The sequence below is a fragment of the Marmota flaviventris genome, chromosome 1 (genome assembly GCF_047511675.1).
Source record: "Marmota flaviventris isolate mMarFla1 chromosome 1, mMarFla1.hap1, whole genome shotgun sequence".
NCBI lineage: Eukaryota > Metazoa > Chordata > Mammalia > Rodentia > Sciuridae > Marmota > Marmota flaviventris.
In genome coordinates this window covers 196,980,084-197,001,481 of record NC_092498.1, presented here as the reverse complement: position 1 = coordinate 197,001,481, position 21,398 = coordinate 196,980,084, and the positions used below count along the sequence as shown (strand labels likewise).

Here is a 21,398-nt window from a genome sequence, read left to right as displayed (position 1 = left end):
GCAGCCTTGGAGACTCAGCCACCCTACCCTGGTGGTCTCAGCCAGGACTGAAGGGTCTCCTAGATCAGAGCAGCCATGTGTAAGCTGATAACAGCACAAGATGCAGGAAAAATCAGCACCAGACACCCACTTGCTTCCAATATTACCTCCTGGAAAACAATTTCCCTCTTCATTCTGATGTGGCCCAAGCTCAGACCTATCACATGGTTTTGTATCTCAGTCCCTAGTGGCTTAGAGAATGTGTCAGAGTAGTTGCCTCCTGGTGACAGTTGTTCCTGGGAGCACCACAGACAGAGTCACCTGTGAGGCTCGCTGTGTGGACATCCTTGAGTCACCCATGCTGAGTTCTGGTACCAGGAGGGTTAAGATCAAGAAGAAAGCCCAGGGGAGGGCCCAGGCCATCCACAGCTCCCCTGAGGGACAGGGAGAGGGGAGAGGGCTGGTTGGGGAGGGCAGGCTGAGGTTCTGCTTTGTAATTCCCAATAACTGTGGTTTGATTCTGCAGGTATGTATCAGAAAATATAAAGCTAGGCAATTTGTCGGCTCTTCGAACTTTCAGAGTCTTGAGAGCTCTAAAAACTATTTCAGTTATCCCAGGTAAGATGCCCAGGTTTGCCTCTCAGATCTCAGCTACAAGTGACTCTCTCTCTGTCTCCCCCACCCCTCTCCTCCTACGACCGTGTGTCTCTTATTGGCGTGTTGTCACTGTCTCGTGTGTGAATTTCCCTTGTTACAGATATACAACTGAATTTGTGGACCTGGGCAATGTCTCAGCCTTACGCACCTTCCGAGTCCTCCGGGCCCTGAAAACTATATCAGTCATTTCAGGTGAAAATCAGGTTAAACGCCAAGGCTAGAGGGACCTGCCTGGGACTTTCCAACCACCTGGGAGTCAAGGCGACCCTCAGGAAGGCCCTGTGAATGTGCCTGTCACCAGAATACCTTTTCCCAGAGCTCAGAGTGGTGGATGTACCTGTCACCCCCCCCCCCAGAGTCTCAGAATGGGCTTCAGGCTGCCCACCCGAGCCTAGCTCACTCTCAGACACCAGGGGCCACAGAGCACCCCACCGCAGGGCCTGCAATGAACCCTAACTCTTCCCCAAATGGTGAATTTCTCTTCCAGCTGAACTTAGTTGCTTGCAAAGCTAAAAAGCTTGCGCATACATTGCAAAAGTACCTCGTTTGAGGGAATTCACATGCACACCCAGATCAGAACAGGAAAGCCCTGGCACCATCTTTTTTGGCTGAGTGCCCATTCCCAGCCTTGTGCCCCTCTAGTGACAAGTGCACAGCTGAAGCCCCATTTGGTGGAAGGGAGTGTGCTCTGTGGACAGGCACCACTGGGCCATGGCGTCTAACAGCCCTCGCTGCATGGTGCGGTAGAGGTTTAGCAAACCGTGCATGGTAGCCTCGGGAAGAAATCCTCCTCGACAGATGTTGGCAACTGTGCACCCAAAATCTTCTAAGCCCAGAAGGTCTTACTAGAAATGATTCCACTCATCCATTCAGGAAACTCCAAAGATGGCCAAGTCTTGAGGGCCGAGTTGGGTGAGGTGCTTGTATTGAAGTTTAGTACCACCCAGGGGACTCTTACCCCAAGTTTTTATTCACTCTCCCCAGAGTAACGAGAGCCAGATTCAATGTTCCCCCTGTTTTGAGGAACTTTCTCTGGAGAGACAGTGCCCAGAAGCTCCTTCCAAACCCTTCTCTAACCAGGTGATCACATCCACTTCTGATTTGGAATGCTGGTGGTACCCAGGCCTACCACAGTGATTGGTTACTGCTGCCCCCAGAGGGCCAGAAGGCCTTCTCTGAAGTCCCTGCCCCAAAAGTTCCCTTGGGCAGGTTAATTACCTTGTAAGAGGAGCCCCCAACTATTTTGTTTTCAAACTAAGCTTCCAAATGTGCTTCCTGGTCTCTGAACCCACCATGGTACATGCCCAGGGACCCTTTACCCTCTCTCTCTCTCTGGGCCCTTCAGACTGGTTCAGACTACCAAGAGCCAGTAACAAGTAGGACAGTCACCCTTCTGCCACTCCTGTGAAGCCACCATTAAGACAGGAAAGTCTCAGAGGCCATAAGTGCTCAGAGGCCTCCCAGTCCTCCAAGTTTCCAGGGATAGCCTCACAGGGGACTCCTACCCCAGAGCAGATAACCACTGACCACAGTAGTTATGAAAAGGCACGATCTGATCTATTTTAAAGATTTACAAAGGAAAATATTTTTCGGTCCTAGAGAAAAGGAGAAAGACTACTGACCCCAGCCCAGACCACTGCTCTCTTCAAGGCCACCAGCAGCCCACCAAGGGAGCAGACAGCAGACCCCAGAAGTAGTCATCAGAAGAATGCTGTGGGGGGCATGCAAAAGGACTCCCCAGGGTCACGCCCTCACAGCTTCAGCCCTCTCTGGACCTCAGTCTCCTTTTCTGTAAAACCAGAGTGAAGTCAGAGTGGTAGGTCCCAAGGGCCCTCCCATCTAGCCTGTCACAACTTCCGTGATAGCAGGACTTCCCACCTGACCCCCAGGACTTCCCGCCTGACCCCCAGGACTCCCCTTCCTGGGGCTTTTAAGAAAGAATCCTATGAGTCAGATGAAACCATTTATGCCAGAAGTGATAGCCATCACTGATATGAGACAGGTGTAAAGGGATGGGTTAACCTCATCCACTGTCTTCCTAGAACAGAGCAGGGTGCTTTGCTGGCCTCAAACTGGATTTTTTTCCAAAATATGTCAGCCTAACAGTTGAGGCAGTTTGGGTTTTACGCACAAACCCTCACCTGTTCCCCACAAGATATGAGCAGTGTCTCCAGGCTGGGGGAGCAGCCCCAGATACATGTCCCACGGGGGGTCCCAGGGCCTCTACAACTGATAATCTCTGAACTACAAAGGGTTGGTGGATCCTACCACTGCTCTAGCCCCGACTCCTGCCAGATCCACTCACTGTCCCCACAGTTGCCAACATCTGCCAGGACAATTTCCACAGAGTGCTGAGTGCCTGAGCCCTGGGCAGGCAGGAGTGATAGCAGCACCATGGGAAAGCCATCTTCTCCACTCTCCCATGACTGCCCATCACTGCCTCCCCATTTCTGGGCCATGGGTACAGTAGCCATAGGTGCTCCTAACACATTAACCGGCTGGACAGTGGATGGATGGAGCTTAATCTGAGATCTGGCCGCTTGGGCGGGGGCGGGGCCCTGCTGTTGGCAGAGGGGCCCTGGCGCCCTGTGCTCGGCTCGCACTGGTCCTAGGACTATAGCTAAGGGTTGGACTGAATGCGTCTACACGTGCTTTTCTGTCACCCCACTGTGTGGTGCTGGCTTGCGCAGGGAGCTGGGCCTGCAACTAACAGACCACAGCCTCTCAGCTTTGGGGAATGGGAGGTCTGGGGAGGGTCTCAGAGGAACAAGCCAGTGGGGAAGATGCAGCATAGGTCAACCCTTTCTCTACCCTTGAACCTTCCCCAAATATGGGCCCAAACCAGAGCAGGCCTCTTCGGACACCACCCACCACCATCCTGCCAAACCTGTCCCCTCATGTCCCCAGTGCATACACACTAGCCCAGGACAACCCCCAGACCCTGGGTCTCCTAGTTGCCTCTAAATAATCAAAAACCCCTGTGTCATCAAAGGGAGCCTCCGGCTGGGACAGGAGGACCCTCTACCCAGAGAGCTGTTTCTCTCCCCATCTCAGCATCCAGGCTGAGTTTCCTCTATTGCCTGGACTTGGGTCTCTTCCCATGGGCTACAGTAAAAGGGCCAGGGCCAGGGCCAGGCCTGGCATACCTAGGAACCAGCCAAAGTTATCAAAAAAACTGCACTTTCTACACCATTTCATATATTTGGCTAGTGGAGCGTAAACAGGACCAGGTCCCTCTGAATACAAGGCCAGGCTGGATTCCTGCCTGGGGGCAGTCAGGATAGAATCTCAGCTAAGGAAAGGGGGCTTTGGTCTTAAAGGTCTAAAGATACCTCCCTCACTCTGTCCCTACTTCATAGATGCCCTCCCTGACCCCACCCCCCAGCTCTCAGGACCCCAGGGAAGCCTAGCTCCCTCCCAGAGGATTGTGGAGCAGGGCGCCCATGGGTGACCCTGTGCCTGTTCTCGTCTTCGCCAGGCCTGAAGACCATCGTGGGGGCCCTGATCCAGTCCGTGAAGAAGCTGGCTGACGTGATGGTCCTCACGGTCTTCTGCCTCAGCGTCTTTGCCCTCATCGGCCTCCAGCTCTTCATGGGCAACCTGAGGCACAAGTGTGTGCGCAACTTCACGGAGCTCAACGGCACCAATGGCTCCGTGGAGGCCGATGGCCTGGTCTGGGACTCGCTGGACCTCTACCTCAATGATCCAGGTGCAGACTGGCTCTGTGGCCTGCAGACTCTTTGTGAGACACCCAAGGCCGTCCACCTACCACATGGGCTTCACCAGAGGGCAGGCCCCCAGGGCCTTTCAAAAGGAGACTGCCCTTGAAGTTCCCAGGCTAGGCAGAGAGATGATATTTGAAGAATGAGAAGGATGGAGTAAGATGGAGGGGTAATGTTTGGAAGCAGGGCTGACCTGGGAATGGTGAGGAGAACAGCCTACCTGCCGAGGAACATCAATTTAGAGAAAGGGGGCCATGGGGGGCTGGGGTCCTTGGTGAGGCTTCAGGGTAGAGACCCACCCCCTTGGCATGGGGAATTTTCCAGTCACTGTGGGTGTTCCTTACCAAGTGCTGATTCCGCGCACGTGTACCCCAGAACCCTGCGAGAGAATAAGTGGGAGATTGTGGTGCAGCTGTGAGAGCCCCTCAGTTCACTGTCCCGTGGTTTACACTACGATCCTCCAGGCTTGTGTTCAGGGCCTCTCTTGATTCAAGCCATCAATTTAGATCAAAGTTAGACACTGGGGCAAGGCCAGATGCCAGGCCACAAGCACCCAGAGGGCCATTCTGAAGTTAGGGCCACTTACATGTGCGCCAGCACGCCACTCTGGAAAATAGAACCAGACAGAAGATCAATGAGTCAATGTGCCTGTGGTCCAGCTGTGACCTCTAGCAGTGGCTCTAAAACTTCAATGTACACCTGAGTTACCTAGAGGTCTCCAGAAAACACAGACTGCGGGGTCCCAGCCTGAGTCTCTGGATCAGTCGGCCTGGCTGGCACTCTGGGTGCTATCACTAACCAGTTCCCAGATGCTGCTGAGGCTGCTGGTTGGGGACCACACTTTGACAACTGGTACCTTAGACAAAGGCAGGTAAGGAGGAGTGATGGGGACTGACAAGGGCCTCAGTGAGGAGAGGACAGAGCATGTGTCCTGTGCTTCACCTGGTCCCGCCCCAGGCCTGTCTGAACAGACCACCAGTGTTTCCATGGCGACTGTGGCAGGCATCTCTTCCACACTTTTATGCAGTGGAAGAGGGTCCAGAGCTGGGCAGTAGCCTGTCAAGGCCATGCTGTGACTCAGCAAGCCAAGCTGGAACTCTGCCCAGGCCCTTGCCTCCTGGTTCATGGCCTCTCTTGACCCCACTTCCCCTACCCCCAGCAAGTGGCTGGGAGAAGCTCCGAGGAGACCACTGAGGCCCTGCCCAGGCCTTCCCGTGTCTTCTAGAGTGGGAGGGACACTGACAGTGGCATGTCTGTGCAAGAGGAGGATGAAGGCCAGGGAAGCAACTGGAGTTGCCTGAGGCCTGGCCAGGCCAAGGGTAGGAGTCAGAGCAGGGGGCAAAGAAATAGAGAGTAACCACCAACCATGTTTCTACTTCCACGAAGCCCTGGATACAAAGTGGGAACCCCAGGGGGCTGCCCACTGTGCCCCTCACCTTCTGATGTTTCCCTTATAGAAAACTACCTGATCAAGAATGGCACCTCTGACGTGTTACTGTGCGGGAACAGCTCAGACGCCGGGTAGGTGGCACCCCCTGCCCAGGGACACTTCCCCCAGCCGTCTCCTGGTGCTTTCTCAACTAATTGTGCCCTCTGCTGTGTATGCTCCAACCCTAGGGACAGGGAGGTCTTCCCTTGTCTTTCTTTCCTGCCAGGACCCTGACACCTTCCCCGTCCAACTCCCACCACAGAGGAGACAACTGGTGAAGAGAGGTCAGGGACAGGTGGGCAGGGAGGGCCAATAGACCCCTGAAGATGGGGGTAGCCTGGGATGCCCTGCAGGGCCTCCTATCAGCCCAACCTGGACTCCAGTTTCCCCAGGGTCCACCTTCCACCCCAGGCTTTACTCCCTCCCTGCTCATCTGCCCCCCAGTGGTGAATGTCCTCCCCCCAAAGCCTGGACTGTCCTCAAGGCCAAGCAGGCCACGATCCTGGCTGCACCTGACTGTGGTCCCAGATACACTTAGAATCCACGTGCAGTTTCCAGGGCTCTGAGCACCCTGGAGTCTGGGGCAGGGTGACTGTGCATGCATTGTTAAGAAAAGGGACACACGCTTCCCTGGTGGGAGAGGGTCTTAGGACATTAGCAAGGCACAGAACCCCTTGTCTGCGTCCTCCCCCTTGCCAAGTGCACCCCTCCCCATCTCTGTCTCTCTCTGTCTCTGTCTGTCTGTCTGTCTGTCTCTCTCTCTCTCTCTCTCTCTCTCTCTATGTGTCCTCCCTCTCCCCCCACTCTCTCTCACACACACACTCCGACCCAGGAAGGCAGCCAGGGCTCCTTCTCTGGGAGAGAGGTTCCTACCTCCTACCTCCAGCTGCGTGAGCTGAGCATCTGCCTCCCTGGACAAATGTCTGTGTGTGCCATGACGCAAATGGGCACGTTCTACAGACACGGCTAGGCCCAGCCTGTCCTCCCCAGGGTCATTCCTCCACCCTACAGCCCTGCCTTTACCCCAGGCTTAGCCAAGTCTACTGTGCCCCCTCTCTGGGTGCCCATGCTGTGCCAAGCTCCCTGTGGGGTGGGCAGACAGAAGAAAGAACATCAACCAGACCCTTGCACTTCCACTCTGAGGGAAGAAGCAGCTCCGACAGCAGCGGTGTGTCGTGTGGGTGGAGGGGGGCTGTATATAGACCTCAGAGAATACAGACAGGTAGAGAGAAGAGGGAGCTGGTGTCCCGGGTGGAGGCACAGCATGAACAGGCTTGGAGGCAGGACCCAGCAGTGTGGTACTAGGGCTGTGAAGCTCAGCCTCACAGAGCACTGGGCTACACAGGGAGACGAGGCAGGCCTAGCAAGGGTCTCATGGGCAGAGGAGCCCTCACAGCATGGGACAGAGTGCATGTCTGACCGCAGGACATGTCCCGAGGGCTACCGGTGCCTAAAGGCAGGCGAGAACCCTGACCACGGCTACACCAGCTTCGACTCCTTCGCCTGGGCCTTCCTTGCGCTCTTCCGCCTGATGACGCAGGACTGCTGGGAGCGCCTCTACCAGCAGGTACAGTGGTTCCCCGGCCCAGCAGGGGGAGGACAGGTATGGGCTCAGGGCCCAGGCTGCACGCGTGACTAGCCAGAAGTGACCCCAACAGCTCCCACAGTGAGAGCCGTGGAGGGGACAGGGGCCAAGGACACTTGCATCTGAGGGAGAGGGGCTCAGCCACAAAGAAACTTTCTTTTGCGGGTGGCCAAGTAACCATCCCTTCCTGCAGGACTCTGTCTTCTCTGTGAGGGGAAACTCCTCCACCTTCCAGGGTGGGATGTTCTCCTGGGTGAGCACTGCACTCCCCCCAGGCAGGTAGAATTCTGTCCTGTGTGTAGGTTATTCTCCTCTGTAGGTCAGCGATGGCCCTCTCTCTGGGTGGGACAAGCTCTGTACCTTCCCCCCCCCCAAGGTTTGGTCCTTTAAAGCCCTGGCACCATCAGACTGGTCACTTGGGAATGTCATAACCCAGAAGAGGCCCCAGTGAGGATGACCTCTTTACCCTTGCTCCTCCAGACCCTGAGGTCCGCAGGGAAGATCTACATGATCTTCTTCATGCTGGTCATCTTCCTGGGCTCCTTCTACCTGGTGAACCTGATTCTGGCCGTGGTCGCCATGGCCTATGAGGAGCAAAACCAAGCCACCATTGCAGAGACCGAGGAGAAGGAAAAGCGCTTCCAGGAGGCCATGGAGATGCTCAAGAAAGAGCATGAGGTAGGTGAGCAGCACAGACAAGGAGCCTCCAGGTCAAGCCCTCACCTGATCAGGGGTACCTGGAGGCGTGGTGCATGCTGGGTAGAGCTGGTTCTTGGAGGCATGGTGCACACTGGGTAAAAAGCAGTGCCTGCTGGGTAAAGAGATTTCCTGTGAGTGTGGTATCTGCTGGGTAAAGTTATTTTTCTGTGGCCATGATGTATTCCAGGTGAAGGTGGTGCCAGCTGGGTAAAAATAGTGCATTCTGGGTAAGGTGGTCCCTGTGAGCACATTACATGCTGGATGAAGAGATCCATGTGTCAGCTGGGCGTGGTGGTGCACACCTGTAATCCCAGCAGCTCGGGAGGCTGAGACAGGAGGATTGCAAGTTCACCCAGCCTCAACAAAAGCAAGGCCCTAAGCAACTCAGTGAGACCCTGTCTCTAAATAAAATACAACACTAGGGTTGGGGATGTGGCTCAGTGGTCAAGTGCCCCTGAGTTCAATCTCCATTCCCCGCCATGAGAAAAAGAAATCCATGTGTCTATGGACATAGTTTATCCTGGTCAAGTGGTTGGGTAGTAAGGAAGAGCCAAGGTTGAGGACCTGAGTCAACTAAAAAAAAAAATAAGACGAGGCAATACTTCCCTGATTGCCCATAGTCACCCACATATTGGCTGCAGGAGACTGTTATGGAGCCAGCTATTAGAAGCCAGACCATAGGCATCCACTGGTTCTTCTCACTGCCCCATCTCCAGCACTCTCCTGGCCAGCTGAACTTTCTTGATCCGCTGCCCTTTAGTTCTGCTACTTCCTCTCCTCATCAACATCCCCTTCCACCTGCCCCACACTCTCAGCTCTTCCAAGAGCTGCCCACTTTAGCCATTCCTTTCTTCCTTCAAGGATCTTGATTGTCCTGAGAACACTCTGACTTGGCCTGAGACTATCTCCATAATGCCCCCTGTTTGGGGTTAAGTGTGCGAGTCCACTTACTGATGGGGCAGACCAAACTGCCAAGAGTTGCTTGGCCTACCTAAGCCTGAGGTTGCACAGAGTCTCTCAATGACTGAGATGTCCCTTCCTCCACTCTCTTCCAGGCCCTCACCATCAGGGGTGTGGACACTGTGTCCCGTAGCTCCTTGGAGATGTCCCCTTTGGCCCCAGTAACCAACCACGAGAGAAGGAGCAAGAGGAGAAAACGAATGTCTTCAGGGACGGAGGAGTGTGGGGATGACAGGTTCCCCAAATCTGACTCGGAAGATGGCCCCAGAGCAATGGTAATCCCCAGCGCGTGGTCACAGCCTTTGCAGGGTAGATCGGGCCACAGATGGCTATATTGCTAGGGCTCTGGTAGACGCATCCCTGGGCACCCTTCCAGCTGTTCTTTTTTCCCAGGGGCATTCTTGGTATGGAGGAGCCCTGGGCAGAGGGACAAGGTAGATTTGGGTGTTATAATAGCCTCAAACTGGGTCTAGTCCTCCATCATGGGGACTAGGGATGGGTCCTCACATAGTATAGGGTGGTAGGTGCCCAAGAATATGCCCATGTGACAGGCTGGCCTGTCTACACCAGGAGGCTCCTGCCTCCTCCTCCCTTTTCTCAGCCTCAGCCCCACCTTCAGGCCCTGATGAACTTCAGGGTCAAAGATCCAGAAGCGTCGACTTGAGGTGAGGAAAGGAACCGGAGAGGCCCCTTCTGAGTACCCCCAGGCTCAGCCCACCCAGTTCCTGTGTGACTGGCAAAAGTCCCCAGTGCTCCAAGAGGTTGAGCTGGGCCCAGTGCCACGGGAATTAGGCTGTGATCACGTGAAGAGCGTCTTGGTCATGTCACCGCTCCCTGTGTCCTCAGAATCGCCTCAGCCTCACCCACGGCCTCAGCAGGACTTCCGTGAAGCCTCGCTCCAGCCGTGGGAGCATCTTCACCTTTCGCCGGCGAGATTTGGGCTCCGAGACGGATTTTGCAGATGATGAAAACAGCACAGCAGGGGACAGCGAGAGCCACCGCACGTCACTACTGGTGCCCTGGCCCCTGCGCAGGCCCAGTGCCCAGGGACAGCCCAGCCCTGGGGCTGCAGCTCCTGGCCATGTCCTCAATGGCAAAAGAAACAGCACTGTGGACTGCAACGGGGTGGTCTCCCTGCTGGGGGCAGGTGACCCAGAGGCCACATCGCCAGGGAGCCGCCTGCTTCGCCCTATGATGCTGGAGCGCCCCCCAGACACGGTGAGCCAGCCCCACAATGCAGGCACCAGGGAAGATGTGATCTCCCAAACTGCCCTGGTGCCAGGGGCCAAAATACTGGCCACGTGTTGATTGAGCACCTGTTGAGTGCTGTCCTACCAAGAAATCTCTGCCTGCTTAGCGCTTCCATGTCAGTAAGGGCAGACTGACGAAAATCAAAGAAAGAAGAAGAGTGGTGTGTGTGTGTGAATGTCTCTGAGGTGTGTAATGGTGATAAATGAGGATGACGCTGAGATATTTCACTGGTAAGGTTTAGGCGCCGAGGTGGCACGATAGTGCCTGATAGTGTCCTGGAAGCCCTGACTGTGCCATGTAATCACCCTTTAAATTGTAGGGTCAGGGAAAAGCCATCCCGGGGGTCCTCCGAGAAGGGTTGGAGAGGCAAGGGAACACTGAAGGGATTCTGGGTAACGATTATTCACCAGGTTGGAAATAAGCAGTACTTTACCAAGTGGCAAATCAATATCAGCCCAAGCAATAAGTGCCGTGGGGGTCAGAGCAGGAAAAAAGGGGAGAGGGAACCCCATACTCATTTGGAGGCTTTTGAACAAAGACTGGGAGAAGACCAGGAGCCATGCTGCTTTCTGAAACTAGGAGAGTATAGTAGAAACTAGGGTGATGTCGTAGAGTGGTTAGCACCCTGGCTCTGAAGACACCCTGGATTTGGATCCCAACTCATAGCTGACCACCTGGATGGCTGTGGACAACCTACTTTATTTCTCTGTAACTCAAGTGTCTTCATCTATAAAATGGGTGAAAAAATACCCATCTCAGGAAAGCTGTAAGGATGCCATGAGCTAATATGGCAAGGCCCTGCAGACTATGAACATTCTGATATTAGAACACGATAGTGACATGGTCACTACCATCATCTGGGGAAGTGTGCTCCAGACATAAAGAATAGCAGGTGCAAGGGCCCTGAGGCAGAAGCATGCCGAGGCCGTTGAGTCATGAGGCCAACGAGGCTAGAAGAGAGGCTGGAGTCACTGTCAGAGGGGTTGGGGAGGGGCCATCCAGGTCATGAAAGGCCACTCAGAGCTTCCGTCACTCAGTCAACAGATCCAGAGACAGACTGGTGACTGCCAATCAGCTGTCCCAGTGTCCTTGTGACCTCTATCCGCCATCACAGCGCCAAAACAGCACACCCAGGAATAAACTGAATGTGTGGCTCAGACCCCGAGGCCAGCAGGGGACAAAGGCAGGCCAGCTTTCTGAGGGGAACATGACTGGACTGGCAGGAAGACGTGGTCAGGATGGTGGGGGTGGGGCTGAGGAGGGAGGACCCTGCCACATGGCCCTACGTGCTCCTGCTCGGACTTGCCCTAGCTGTGGGGCTTGGTACAGGTTAACCTTCTTGTGCCTCCATTACCTCAGCTGGAAAGTGGAAATAAAATTCATAATGTTGGGGCTGGGGCTGGGGCTCAGTGGTAGAGCACTTGCCTAGCACGTGGGAGGCACTGGGTTCAATTCTCAGCACCGCATTAAAAAATAAAATAAAAAGGTCTCTAAAAAATTAACAATGTCATCAGGTTGTGGTGAGGACCAGGAGAGTTAAAACAGAGCGGCGCTTTGGCTAGTTTTTGCCTCCTATTCATTAGTATCTGCCATTAGTATCATTGAATAAAGCCTCCTGGGGTGCCTTGCAGGGCACCTGGGTGGGGCAGATGTATGAAGGGGAGGAACTGAGCAGAACAGCTTCTGGACCCCATCACCTGGAGGGTGGGTGTCTGGCTTCCAGGAACATGCAGCAGGCCGGTCCAGTCCTGGAGCCTCGGCCTCGGGGAAGCAGGTTGGAGCGCTAATAGAATTTCCTAATCTCATTAGGGAGCAAATCATCTCATTGTGCAGCACATGTCGGGAGGAATCTAAGTTCAAACACTTCATTACCGGGAACTCTGACTTCACCCCTTCTCACTTCTGTAGGGCCCATTTGTATCCTTAAAGGGATTAGCAGGCCAAGACGGGGTCATTTGCAAAGTTAAAGGAATTATCGACCAAGATGGAGACATTTGAAAAGTCAAAGAGATTAGCAGGCAGCGGGCCCTTGGGAATTCCTTCTCCACTTCCACTGGGTCCCCAGTGAGTGGCTTCTGCCCAGTTCTGGTCTGAAAACACAGCACAGGGTTAGGCCCTGTGGTGCCTGGTCAGGGTGAGACGCAGGAGGAAGGGCCGGGCCACTGAGGACCCACGTTCAGTTTATCCACACTGCGGGGAAAGGGTGACGGTTCACTTTGTCCCCATCGGTATGAGTGTTCCTGTCCGGAGAGCCAGACGGAGTCAGGAGAAGCCCACTGAATAGCCTTGCAGTCCAGTGTCCTTGTGACCTCTACCCGCCATCGCATATGTTAGAACTTCTTCCTCCATATGTTAGAATTTCATCTTCATTTCCCTCGCATCTAGCAAGTTAGGGACAGAGCCGGACTTCTCACCAGCGCCTCCTGGTTCCCAACTGATTTTTCCATCCACCCACTATTTATCTAGTGCCATCCAGCTATGTTGAGTGCCAGGTGGCATGGGGGCTCCTGTTTTTATAGCCATGAATAGAATAAGCCTGACCTCTGTGCTCATGGAGTTCACCTGGAGTCAGGAAAACCGACAGAGAAATGATAAATATGTTCAGGTCACAGTAGAAAGTTGCTGGGGAGGGTTGGGGATGGGGGCTATAGGTTAGACCACTCAGGGAAGGACTTTTCAAAAAGGAGATATTCAAACTGACAGGCACATGATTTTAGGGAGCCCAGACATAAAGATGCAGAGGAAACAGGACCAAAGGCTCTGGGGAAAGAATGGGCTTGTCATGTTGAAGGGACGAGAGGGCCTGGTAGGGCCAGGTGTGAAGGAAACATCAGAAAGGAACAAGAAATGAGTTTGGAGAGTTAGGATTTGAAGCACGCAGGGCCTTGTAAATCATAGAAAAGTTTGGATCTACTCTGAGAAAGATGGGGAGCAGAGGGGGGAGTTGGACAAAGCAATGGTGTTATCCAGTTTATTTTGGGGGGGAATTCTTTTCTGCTAGGTAGAGAAGAGAGAGGAGATGAGGCCAGTTAATAGGTTATTGCAGTAGTTGTAGCAAAGAGATCATGATGGCTTACGCCAAGATGGTTTATCAGTCAGCTGTTGCCACGATAACGCTGTGTAACAAACCATCCCAAAAGTCAATGGACAACAATAAGCCTCAATTATCATGCTCCTTATCTGCACATTGGCCATGATTTGGCCTGTCTAGGTTGGGCCTGGCTGGGCAACTCTGCTTTAGGATACCTCTTGCTCACACTGTGGGTTAGGTTGGGGCTGTGCCGCTTGTCTTTATTCTGAGGCCTGGGCTGGAAGGGTGAATTCCTGGATTCACGGAAGTTTCCTGGAGCACAAGGGAGGGCAAATAGCACTGGTATACTTTAGGCTTCTGTTCACATTATATCTACTTATATGCTCCTGGCCAAAGTAGATCTGCTTCAGGGGGCAGGAAAGTCTCCTTCACCCACCGTGGAAAGGGAAAGAGAATATTTGCTTGATGCTAACTCAAACCATCCTAGATGGTAACAAAGTAGCAGAGAAGTTGGGAGGACTTAAATGTGCTTATGAGTTAAAACGGCTAAATTTATAACTGGGTGTAGTGGCACCTGCCTGTCATCTCAGTGACTCAGAAGGATCACAGGCTTGAGGCAGCTTAGTGAGACCCTGTCTCAAAATAAAAAGGACTGCGGAGCTCAGTGGTAAAGCACCCCTGGGTTCAATCCCCAGCACCACCACCTCCAAATGGTTGTGGAACCTATGGTATTATTATTGTGCCAGCGACCTCAGCCCTTTCCAGAACCTCCACTTGAATGCTTCCATAACTGGGAGCTCATTTCACAGAGCTCTTAACCATTTGCAAAGATTGACCTTAACTTGAGCCCAGGTCTCTTTGGTACCCACCCCACACCCTGGCTCTGCCACACTGGGTGGCCCTCACCCATCTCCCTCTCTGCCCTGCACAGATTGTAGAGCTCCACTAGTGCACGCTGAGCAACCTGGTTCCCTCCACAGCTCCAGCCCATGGGCTGTGGTTGTGCAGGGCCCTGCTCCCATGAAGTTCTTGTGAGCCTCCTTGGTTCTGGGGAGCTCTGTGGAAGCCTGAAGACCACCTGCCAGCCAGCTCCATCCACCAGGCATCTCTGTTTTTAGGCCTGGTTTTTTTCTTTTTGTTTTGTTTTGTTTTTTACTTATAAAAATGACGGTGCACATGTTGGAAACAAGTCCAGCTGTGCAGAGCTGCCCACAGCGAACAGGGAACTTCTGCCCCTCCCTGCCCCCAATCCAGTTCCCCAGAGAGCTCCACTCTAACAACCAGTATTTGTCTTCCAGACCTTGGTCTTGTTTTTTTTCCTCCAACTGTTTGTCTTGGAGATGCTCCTATGGGATCATACACAGAACCACCTCATTCTCATTATTGTCTGTATCAGAATCCAGAGTCGGGTTGTATCTATAATTGATTTTAATATTCTTCCTATTGATTGGTTGTTTTGTTTTTATGGTATTCAGAACAGTGCCGCCATGAACATCATTTATGTATATTTTGGGTGCGTGTGTATAATCATTTATGAAGTTAGATTACTAGACGAGGAATTGTAGGGCCAATTTAAAATTTTCTTGGTAGATACAAACCTGCCTCCACTGAATATGTGGCCCCCTACCAGCCACATCTAAGCAGGATTGCTTTATGCTTCTACTGAGGTCATCTTAGAGCACGTTAGATTTCTTTTTTTCCAGGCTCTTTGGTGCTCTTGACTCCAGGGAGCTTGTGGTCAATTAAGACTCCCAGATCATTTTTGCATGTACTAATGTATATGACAGCATTTGGCACACAAAGGACCTGTGTTGTACTTGTGTTTTCCTAACCACACTCAAGAATCACTGCCAATGAGATGTGGTGGAGAATTTTTTTTAAAAAAGAAAAATGAAGGTAATAATGATTGGCAGGAGGCATGGGAGCAGGGCAATTATTAGCTGGGAGAGAGTTGGACTTAGCTTTTCTAAGCCCAATATCTAATATCCCATCAAGACCTCTATCCTGTCCCCAGCCTGAGTCTGGACTGGCCACCCCAGGCCCAGAAGGACTACAGCTGGGAGCAGGACCCCCCCACCCAAACCATATCTTCTGATTGCACCCAGACCACACCATCGGAGGACCCAGGTGGACCCCAGATGCTGACTCCCCAGGCTCCGTGTGTTGATGGCTTTGAGGAGCCAGGAGCACGGCAGCGGGCCCTCAGCGCTGTCAGTATCCTCACCAGCGCACTGGAAGGTCAGTCCCCTGTGTTGTGCAAGCACTCCACACTTCCGCTCTAGGGACCCTCGCCTCCACCCCAGCCTGCACGGGCCTCCTCCATCTGACCGCATTGCACTCAGACTTTTCTATCCTCCGTAGCCTCAAATGTGTTTGCCTGGCCTCCAGTGTCTTGTTCTTTCCTAGGCGTTCCCATGTCTGTGTATCTTCCCAACATGCCCACATCTGTCCTGGCATGTCCCAAGCTCTTATCCGTCGCATCCCTGCCTCTCCCAAGCATCCCCAGGCTCCTTAGAATCATCCTACCCCAAGCAGCCCTTCCCGTTTCAGCCCAGCCATACCCACACTCCTGGCATCCCAGGAAGACACGTGTGACCCAGTCCACAAAACCCAGCTAACTCCCTGGCTGTCCCCCCAGAGTTGGAGGAGTCTCACCGCAAGTGTCCACCATGCTGGAACCGCTTTGCCCAGCGCTACCTGATCTGGGAGTGCTGCCCGCTGTGGATGTCCATCAAGCAGAAAGTGAAGTTCGTGGTCATGGACCCGTTCGCCGACCTTACCATCACCATGTGCATCGTGCTCAACACGCTCTTCATGGCTCTGGAGCACTACAACATGACTACCGAATTTGAGGAGATGCTGCAGGTCGGAAACCTGGTAAGAGCCACCTGTCACCGGTTCTCCAACAGGCGTCCCCAGCGAAGGGTAGGGGGGAAGGGATCCTGAACACAAAGGGTCTTCTGAGGGCAGGCGGCATCCTGGAAGACCTCTGGGAAGAGGGGGGTCTCAGGGTCAGCTTTTAAGGACTGGAGAGATATAGATTTGGAGTGAGATTAGGACAGCAAGATGGTCAGCTAGATGGATGGATAGATAGCTAGGCACAGCGAGAACATCAGGCAGAGCCAGATTTGAATTCTGACTCAGCTCTTACTGACTATGAGACCTCAAGCAAATCATTTAGTCTTGGTAATTGGCACAATAAGTATTTGTCAAATTTAATAAATATAAAATTAGTATGACAATATCAACCTCATAGGAAGCTAATGAGGATTGAATCAGATAATGTGTATTATGTGCTGGGCTCAGAGTCTGATAAACAATAAGCATTCAAAATAAATGATAGCTGTGGTTATTCTCGTTATTGTTGTAATTATGGAGACTGACCCTGGAAGTCAGAATGTCTGAGTTCTAATTCTGATTTTTTTTCCCCCTTGAGACAAAATTAAGTCTGGCCTCTTCACCATACCAACAGGAAAAACTGAGACCCAGAGATAGGAGGATGTGACTTAGTCAAGGTAGAGTCAGGCATGGAGTAACTGTCTCCTGACCCACATGCATGGGCTATTTTGGCTCTGGCCAGGCACACAGCCAGACCTTCTCTAGGGGATCATGGGGCAGGGTTGACCTCAGGAAGTAGCATGATCCTGGGATCCGTCACTGAGGCTGGTGGGAAAGGCCCTCCAGCCTATGGGTCTCAGCTTTTCTCTCTTACAGCAGAACTTAGCCCTGTCTCAGATCCAGCTGCTCAGGTGGCCCCCAGAGGCAGGTAGATCTCCCACACTGTGGAGCATGAAAATTTTCTTCTTGTATTACTTTCCAAACCCGGGACTCTAGATAGTTCTCCGCAGGGTGTATTCCAATTCTTTCACTAATTTGAGCCCGTCTGGCTGTAATTTTACTTTTCTTCTTCTCTTTGCAAACAAAAGTAAAAGCTACGTCTCAGTCTGTCAGAATCTCCTGGCATTGCTGGGGTGTTGGGTGGTTAAGCAGGGTTTGGGTTGATGTGGTTTTATGGGAATGTGACCCCTGGGTTGGACTGAGTCACTTGTGATGCAGAGCCCTGGAAGCTTCCCTGGACCACCAAGCTGTGGTTGAGTGGCAGTTGTATGAAACTCGGTTATTGGCAGCAAGAGATACAGTTGGGTTATAGCTATATTTTGTTCTGTTTGAATAGCTTTATTGTTAATATGTAAGATTTTGGTTTTCTTGCATTTAATATAGTGTAAATGGTTTAAATATGAAATGTAAAGACACAAAACCACAAAAATAAACATGGGTAAATAATCTTGATATTGGAAAATAACTTTCCAAGCTTGTCTCTAAAGACAAATTTTATAAAAAATAAGATTGATAGATTTGAGTCATTTTTTTTGACCCATCATATAAAGAAAGGTAGAAGGCAACTGAAACTTCTGTCCTCAACAACATTATGGACAGAAAAACCCTGAAAAGTCTATGATGAAACAACTTAAATGTAACTAAATACATGGAAAGTAACAGAATCTCCAAGTGCCCAGAGCAAAGAGGGGCTCAGAGGCCACACACAGTATTAAACCCATGAAATGGTTCTGCAGTTGCCCTGGGGATGGGCGCTGGGTAGAGAGCTCTGGAGGCTTGGCATGTCATGGCCAAGTAGACGAGACACAGTCTGGCAAGCGTGGGCAGGGGTTGGGCTGCTATAGTCCGTCTTCCAGAATTTTCTTTTTTGGCGGGGGGCGGGGGGGCTCATAGATCTTGAGGCTGAGAAGTCCAAGACTGAGGGGCTGCATCTGATGAGGGCCTGCATTCTGTATCCTCACATGGAAGAAGGCACCACATGGCAGGAGAGCAAGAAAGACGGACAAAGGAAAAGGAGGCCAAACTCTCTCCTTTTATAATTAATCCACCCTCCTAATAATGCTCTCTTCTATTCATGAGGGCTGTGCCCCTATGGCCCAGTCCTCTCTCAAGGGTCTGACCTCTTCATACCAACACAACGGCACTTAAACTTGAACATGAGTTTTGGAAGGGACCTTCAAACCGTAGTAGTGACCAGATGTACATTCAGTAAAATGGCAAACCTCTAGCTGAGGCTAGAGAGGGGGAAAGTCACCCCTGGAAGCTTGTGAGCATGGATTTGGCCTTAAAGAAAGTCAGGGTTCATATTTATACCGGATTGCTCCCAGAGCCCATACCTGAGAAGATTAACATATAAAATAACCCGGGATGATCTGTGGAAGACCCTGAAAGAGGCAAACAGAAATTACCTGGAAAGACATGTCTTTAAACCAGGTCAGACTAGATTCCCCGAATTATAAACCACTTAAGGAAATATCCCACTGTGAGCAAGAGTCACAAACACACACACACACACACACACACACACATATACAGGCTTAACCCCTTAAAATGTCATAAAGCAGAACTCTTGGATAGAGATAATAAAAACAAGAATATTCATAATAACTAAAGATGTGAGAGAAGGAAATTAAAACATGAAAATAAAATGATTTTGAAGAAGTACCAAACAAGATCTCTAGAAATGAAAAATATAGCCATTGAGATTAAAATCTTAGCGTTCAAATCCAATGGCACATTAATGCAGCCGAGGAGACCAATGAATATAAATTTATGTGTAAGGAAGCTGCTCAGGATATAGTGCAGAGAGATGAACAGAAACAGATAGAAAGAAAGGAAAACAGACCTGACATCATTTTCCAGCGTATGCTGTTGTCTACATAGGTGACCCAAGGAAATCCACAGGGAGGTCTTCAACTCTAGGAAGAGAGTTCAGCAACGTTGTTGGTTACAAGCTCAATATCACAAAGCGTGCACCTCGTCACCATTGACAATTGATTGGAAAACATAACTTTAAGACAGTTAACACATACCAGGCACAGTGGTGCACACCTGTAATCCCAGCCACTCAGAAAGCCGAGGTAGGAGGATCACAAATTCAAGGCCTTCTTCAACAACTCAGTGAGATCCTGTCACAAAATAAAAAATAAAAAGGAGGACTGGGGTTGTGGTTCCGTGGTAGAGCGCTGGCCTAGCACGTGTGAGGCCCTGGGTTCGATTCTCAGCACCACATATAAATACATAAAATAAATGTATTGTGTCCACCTACAACAAAAAAAAAATAAATATAATAAATAATAAATAAATAGATAACTAAATAAATAAATAAATAAAAAGGACTATGGATGTAGTTCAGTGGTTAAGTGACCCTGGGATTAATCCCCAATACCGCCCCCCCACCAAAAAAAAAAAAAACCTTAACACACATATATAACACAGTTTATATGAGAAGATTATGAGACTACGGGAAAACATAAGAAGACTTAAAAATTGGAATTATATGCCATTTCTATAGATGAAAGTCTGACTATTGTAGAGATATTAATTTTTTTCCAAATTAACCTATAAATTCAGTATAATTCCAATCAAAATCTCATACAAAGTAATCCCAAAACTTATATAGAAAGTAAAGCTTATCAAGACAAATTAAGGAATAAGGTAAAGAATTTACTACTATATATTAAGATATATTATAAAGCTAAAAACATTATAGTATTGGAATAGACGTAGAAAAAAATGGACCAGTGCTATGATAAGTCCTCAGAAATAGAACAATTCATATTTGGAGACTCAATGAATAACAGAAATGCATTATAAGAGGGTAGAAAAAGAATGAACTATTCCTTAAACAATTCTGGAAAGAATAGTTAATCTTAAGAAAGAAAATAAATTGAGACCCCCTACTCACATCATACTCATGAATTAGATGCTGAGTAATTTGATTTAGCACATAAATACAATAAAGAAAAACTTAAAAGCTCTTAGAATAAAATTAAGAGAAAATGATTTAATTACTTGAAAAGTTTATACTATGAAAGAAAAGATTGCTGAATTTACCTGTGTTCACATTTATAATATCAGCACAACAAAAGATACCAAAAGCTAAGTGAAATCACTTTTCCACAAACTAGAAGTTGACCTTAGGAAAAGCATTTGATTGGACAGACATGGAAACTCATGAAATTCAGACAATATTGAAGACTTATACATCAATAAGGAAAAAAGAGACAATTTAATGGTCAAAACACAACATAACAGTGAACAAACAAAATGCCAAGCAAATCAGGTGGTTATAAATGCATGAAGTAAGACACAGAGGAAGGAAAACTAGAGGGACTTAATATAGTAGTTCTTACCTATAAGAGGGTACAAAATAAACTCCTGTGGTTGGCAAGAATGTGGTACTGTGGGAACTCTGTGTAAGAGTGAGGATTTGGTACACCCATCATGGGGAACAATTTACAGTATCTGCTTCATAACAGACATCCATACTCTACAACTCAGGAATTTATATTCTTAATAAACTCTGAGACTTCTGTACAGGGAAACAGAAATTTCTTTACAGGGTTATTAGCCATAGGGAAATTTGAATCAATATAAATTTCCTCCATCCTTAAAAACATAAAGAAATAAAATGCAGTGTATTCATAAAATGAAATACTGTACACAATTTAAAATGAATACATATACATGTATCAATATTAGCTTAATCTCATAAACATGATGTTAAGAATAAAAGGAAATGGGGTAGTTTTCCTAATTTCTCTTTCAGTAGATTCATCATTGATGTATAGGAATACATTCAATTTATGGGTGTCGATTTTATATCCTGCTACTTTGCTGAATTCATTTATTAGTTCTGGAAGTTTTCTGGTGGAATTTTTTGGATCTTCTAAATTTAGAATCATGTCATCTGCAAATAGTGACAGTTTGAGTTCTTCTTTTCCTATTCATTTCCCTTTAATTTCTTTCTCTTGTCTAATTGCTCTGGCTAAAGTTTCAAGGATGATGTTGAATAGAAGTGGTGAAAAAAGGCATCCTTGTCTTGTTCCAATTTTTAGAGGGAAAGCTTTCAATTTTGCTCCATTTAGAATGATGTTGGTCTTGGGCTTAGCATAGATAACATTTGCAGTGTTGAGGTATGTTCCTATTATGCCTAGTTTTTCTAGTGTTTTGAACATGAAGGGGTGCTGCATTTTGTCAAATGTGTTTTCTGTATCTATTGCAATGATCATCTGGTTCTTGTTT

The 21,398-nt window shown here is 49.8% G+C and overlaps 1 protein-coding gene across 7 annotated transcripts in view; it reads left to right on the top strand.

Annotated features, from left to right (window-relative positions):
• Positions 1-21,398, top strand: part of Scn5a (sodium voltage-gated channel alpha subunit 5) — a 78,611-nt gene that overhangs the window by 16,381 nt on the left and 40,832 nt on the right. For 5 of the 7 annotated variants that reach the window (XM_027932278.2, XM_027932274.2, XM_027932277.2 and 2 more), the window contains exons 5-13: positions 506-597; positions 4,115-4,345; positions 5,816-5,879; positions 7,213-7,354; positions 7,853-8,050; positions 9,127-9,306; positions 9,878-10,249; positions 15,419-15,551; positions 15,952-16,190. In XM_027932278.2, coding sequence (XP_027788079.1) covers positions 506-597; positions 4,115-4,345; positions 5,816-5,879; positions 7,213-7,354; positions 7,853-8,050; positions 9,127-9,306; positions 9,878-10,249; positions 15,419-15,551; positions 15,952-16,190 — 1,651 coding nt within the window. Of the gene's footprint in view, positions 1-505; positions 598-736; positions 829-4,114; positions 4,346-5,815; positions 5,880-7,212; positions 7,355-7,852; positions 8,051-9,126; positions 9,307-9,877; positions 10,250-15,418; positions 15,552-15,951; positions 16,191-21,398 lie in introns of all 7 variants that reach the window. The other 2 variants (XM_027932276.2, XM_027932275.2) reach the window with 1 other exon arrangement.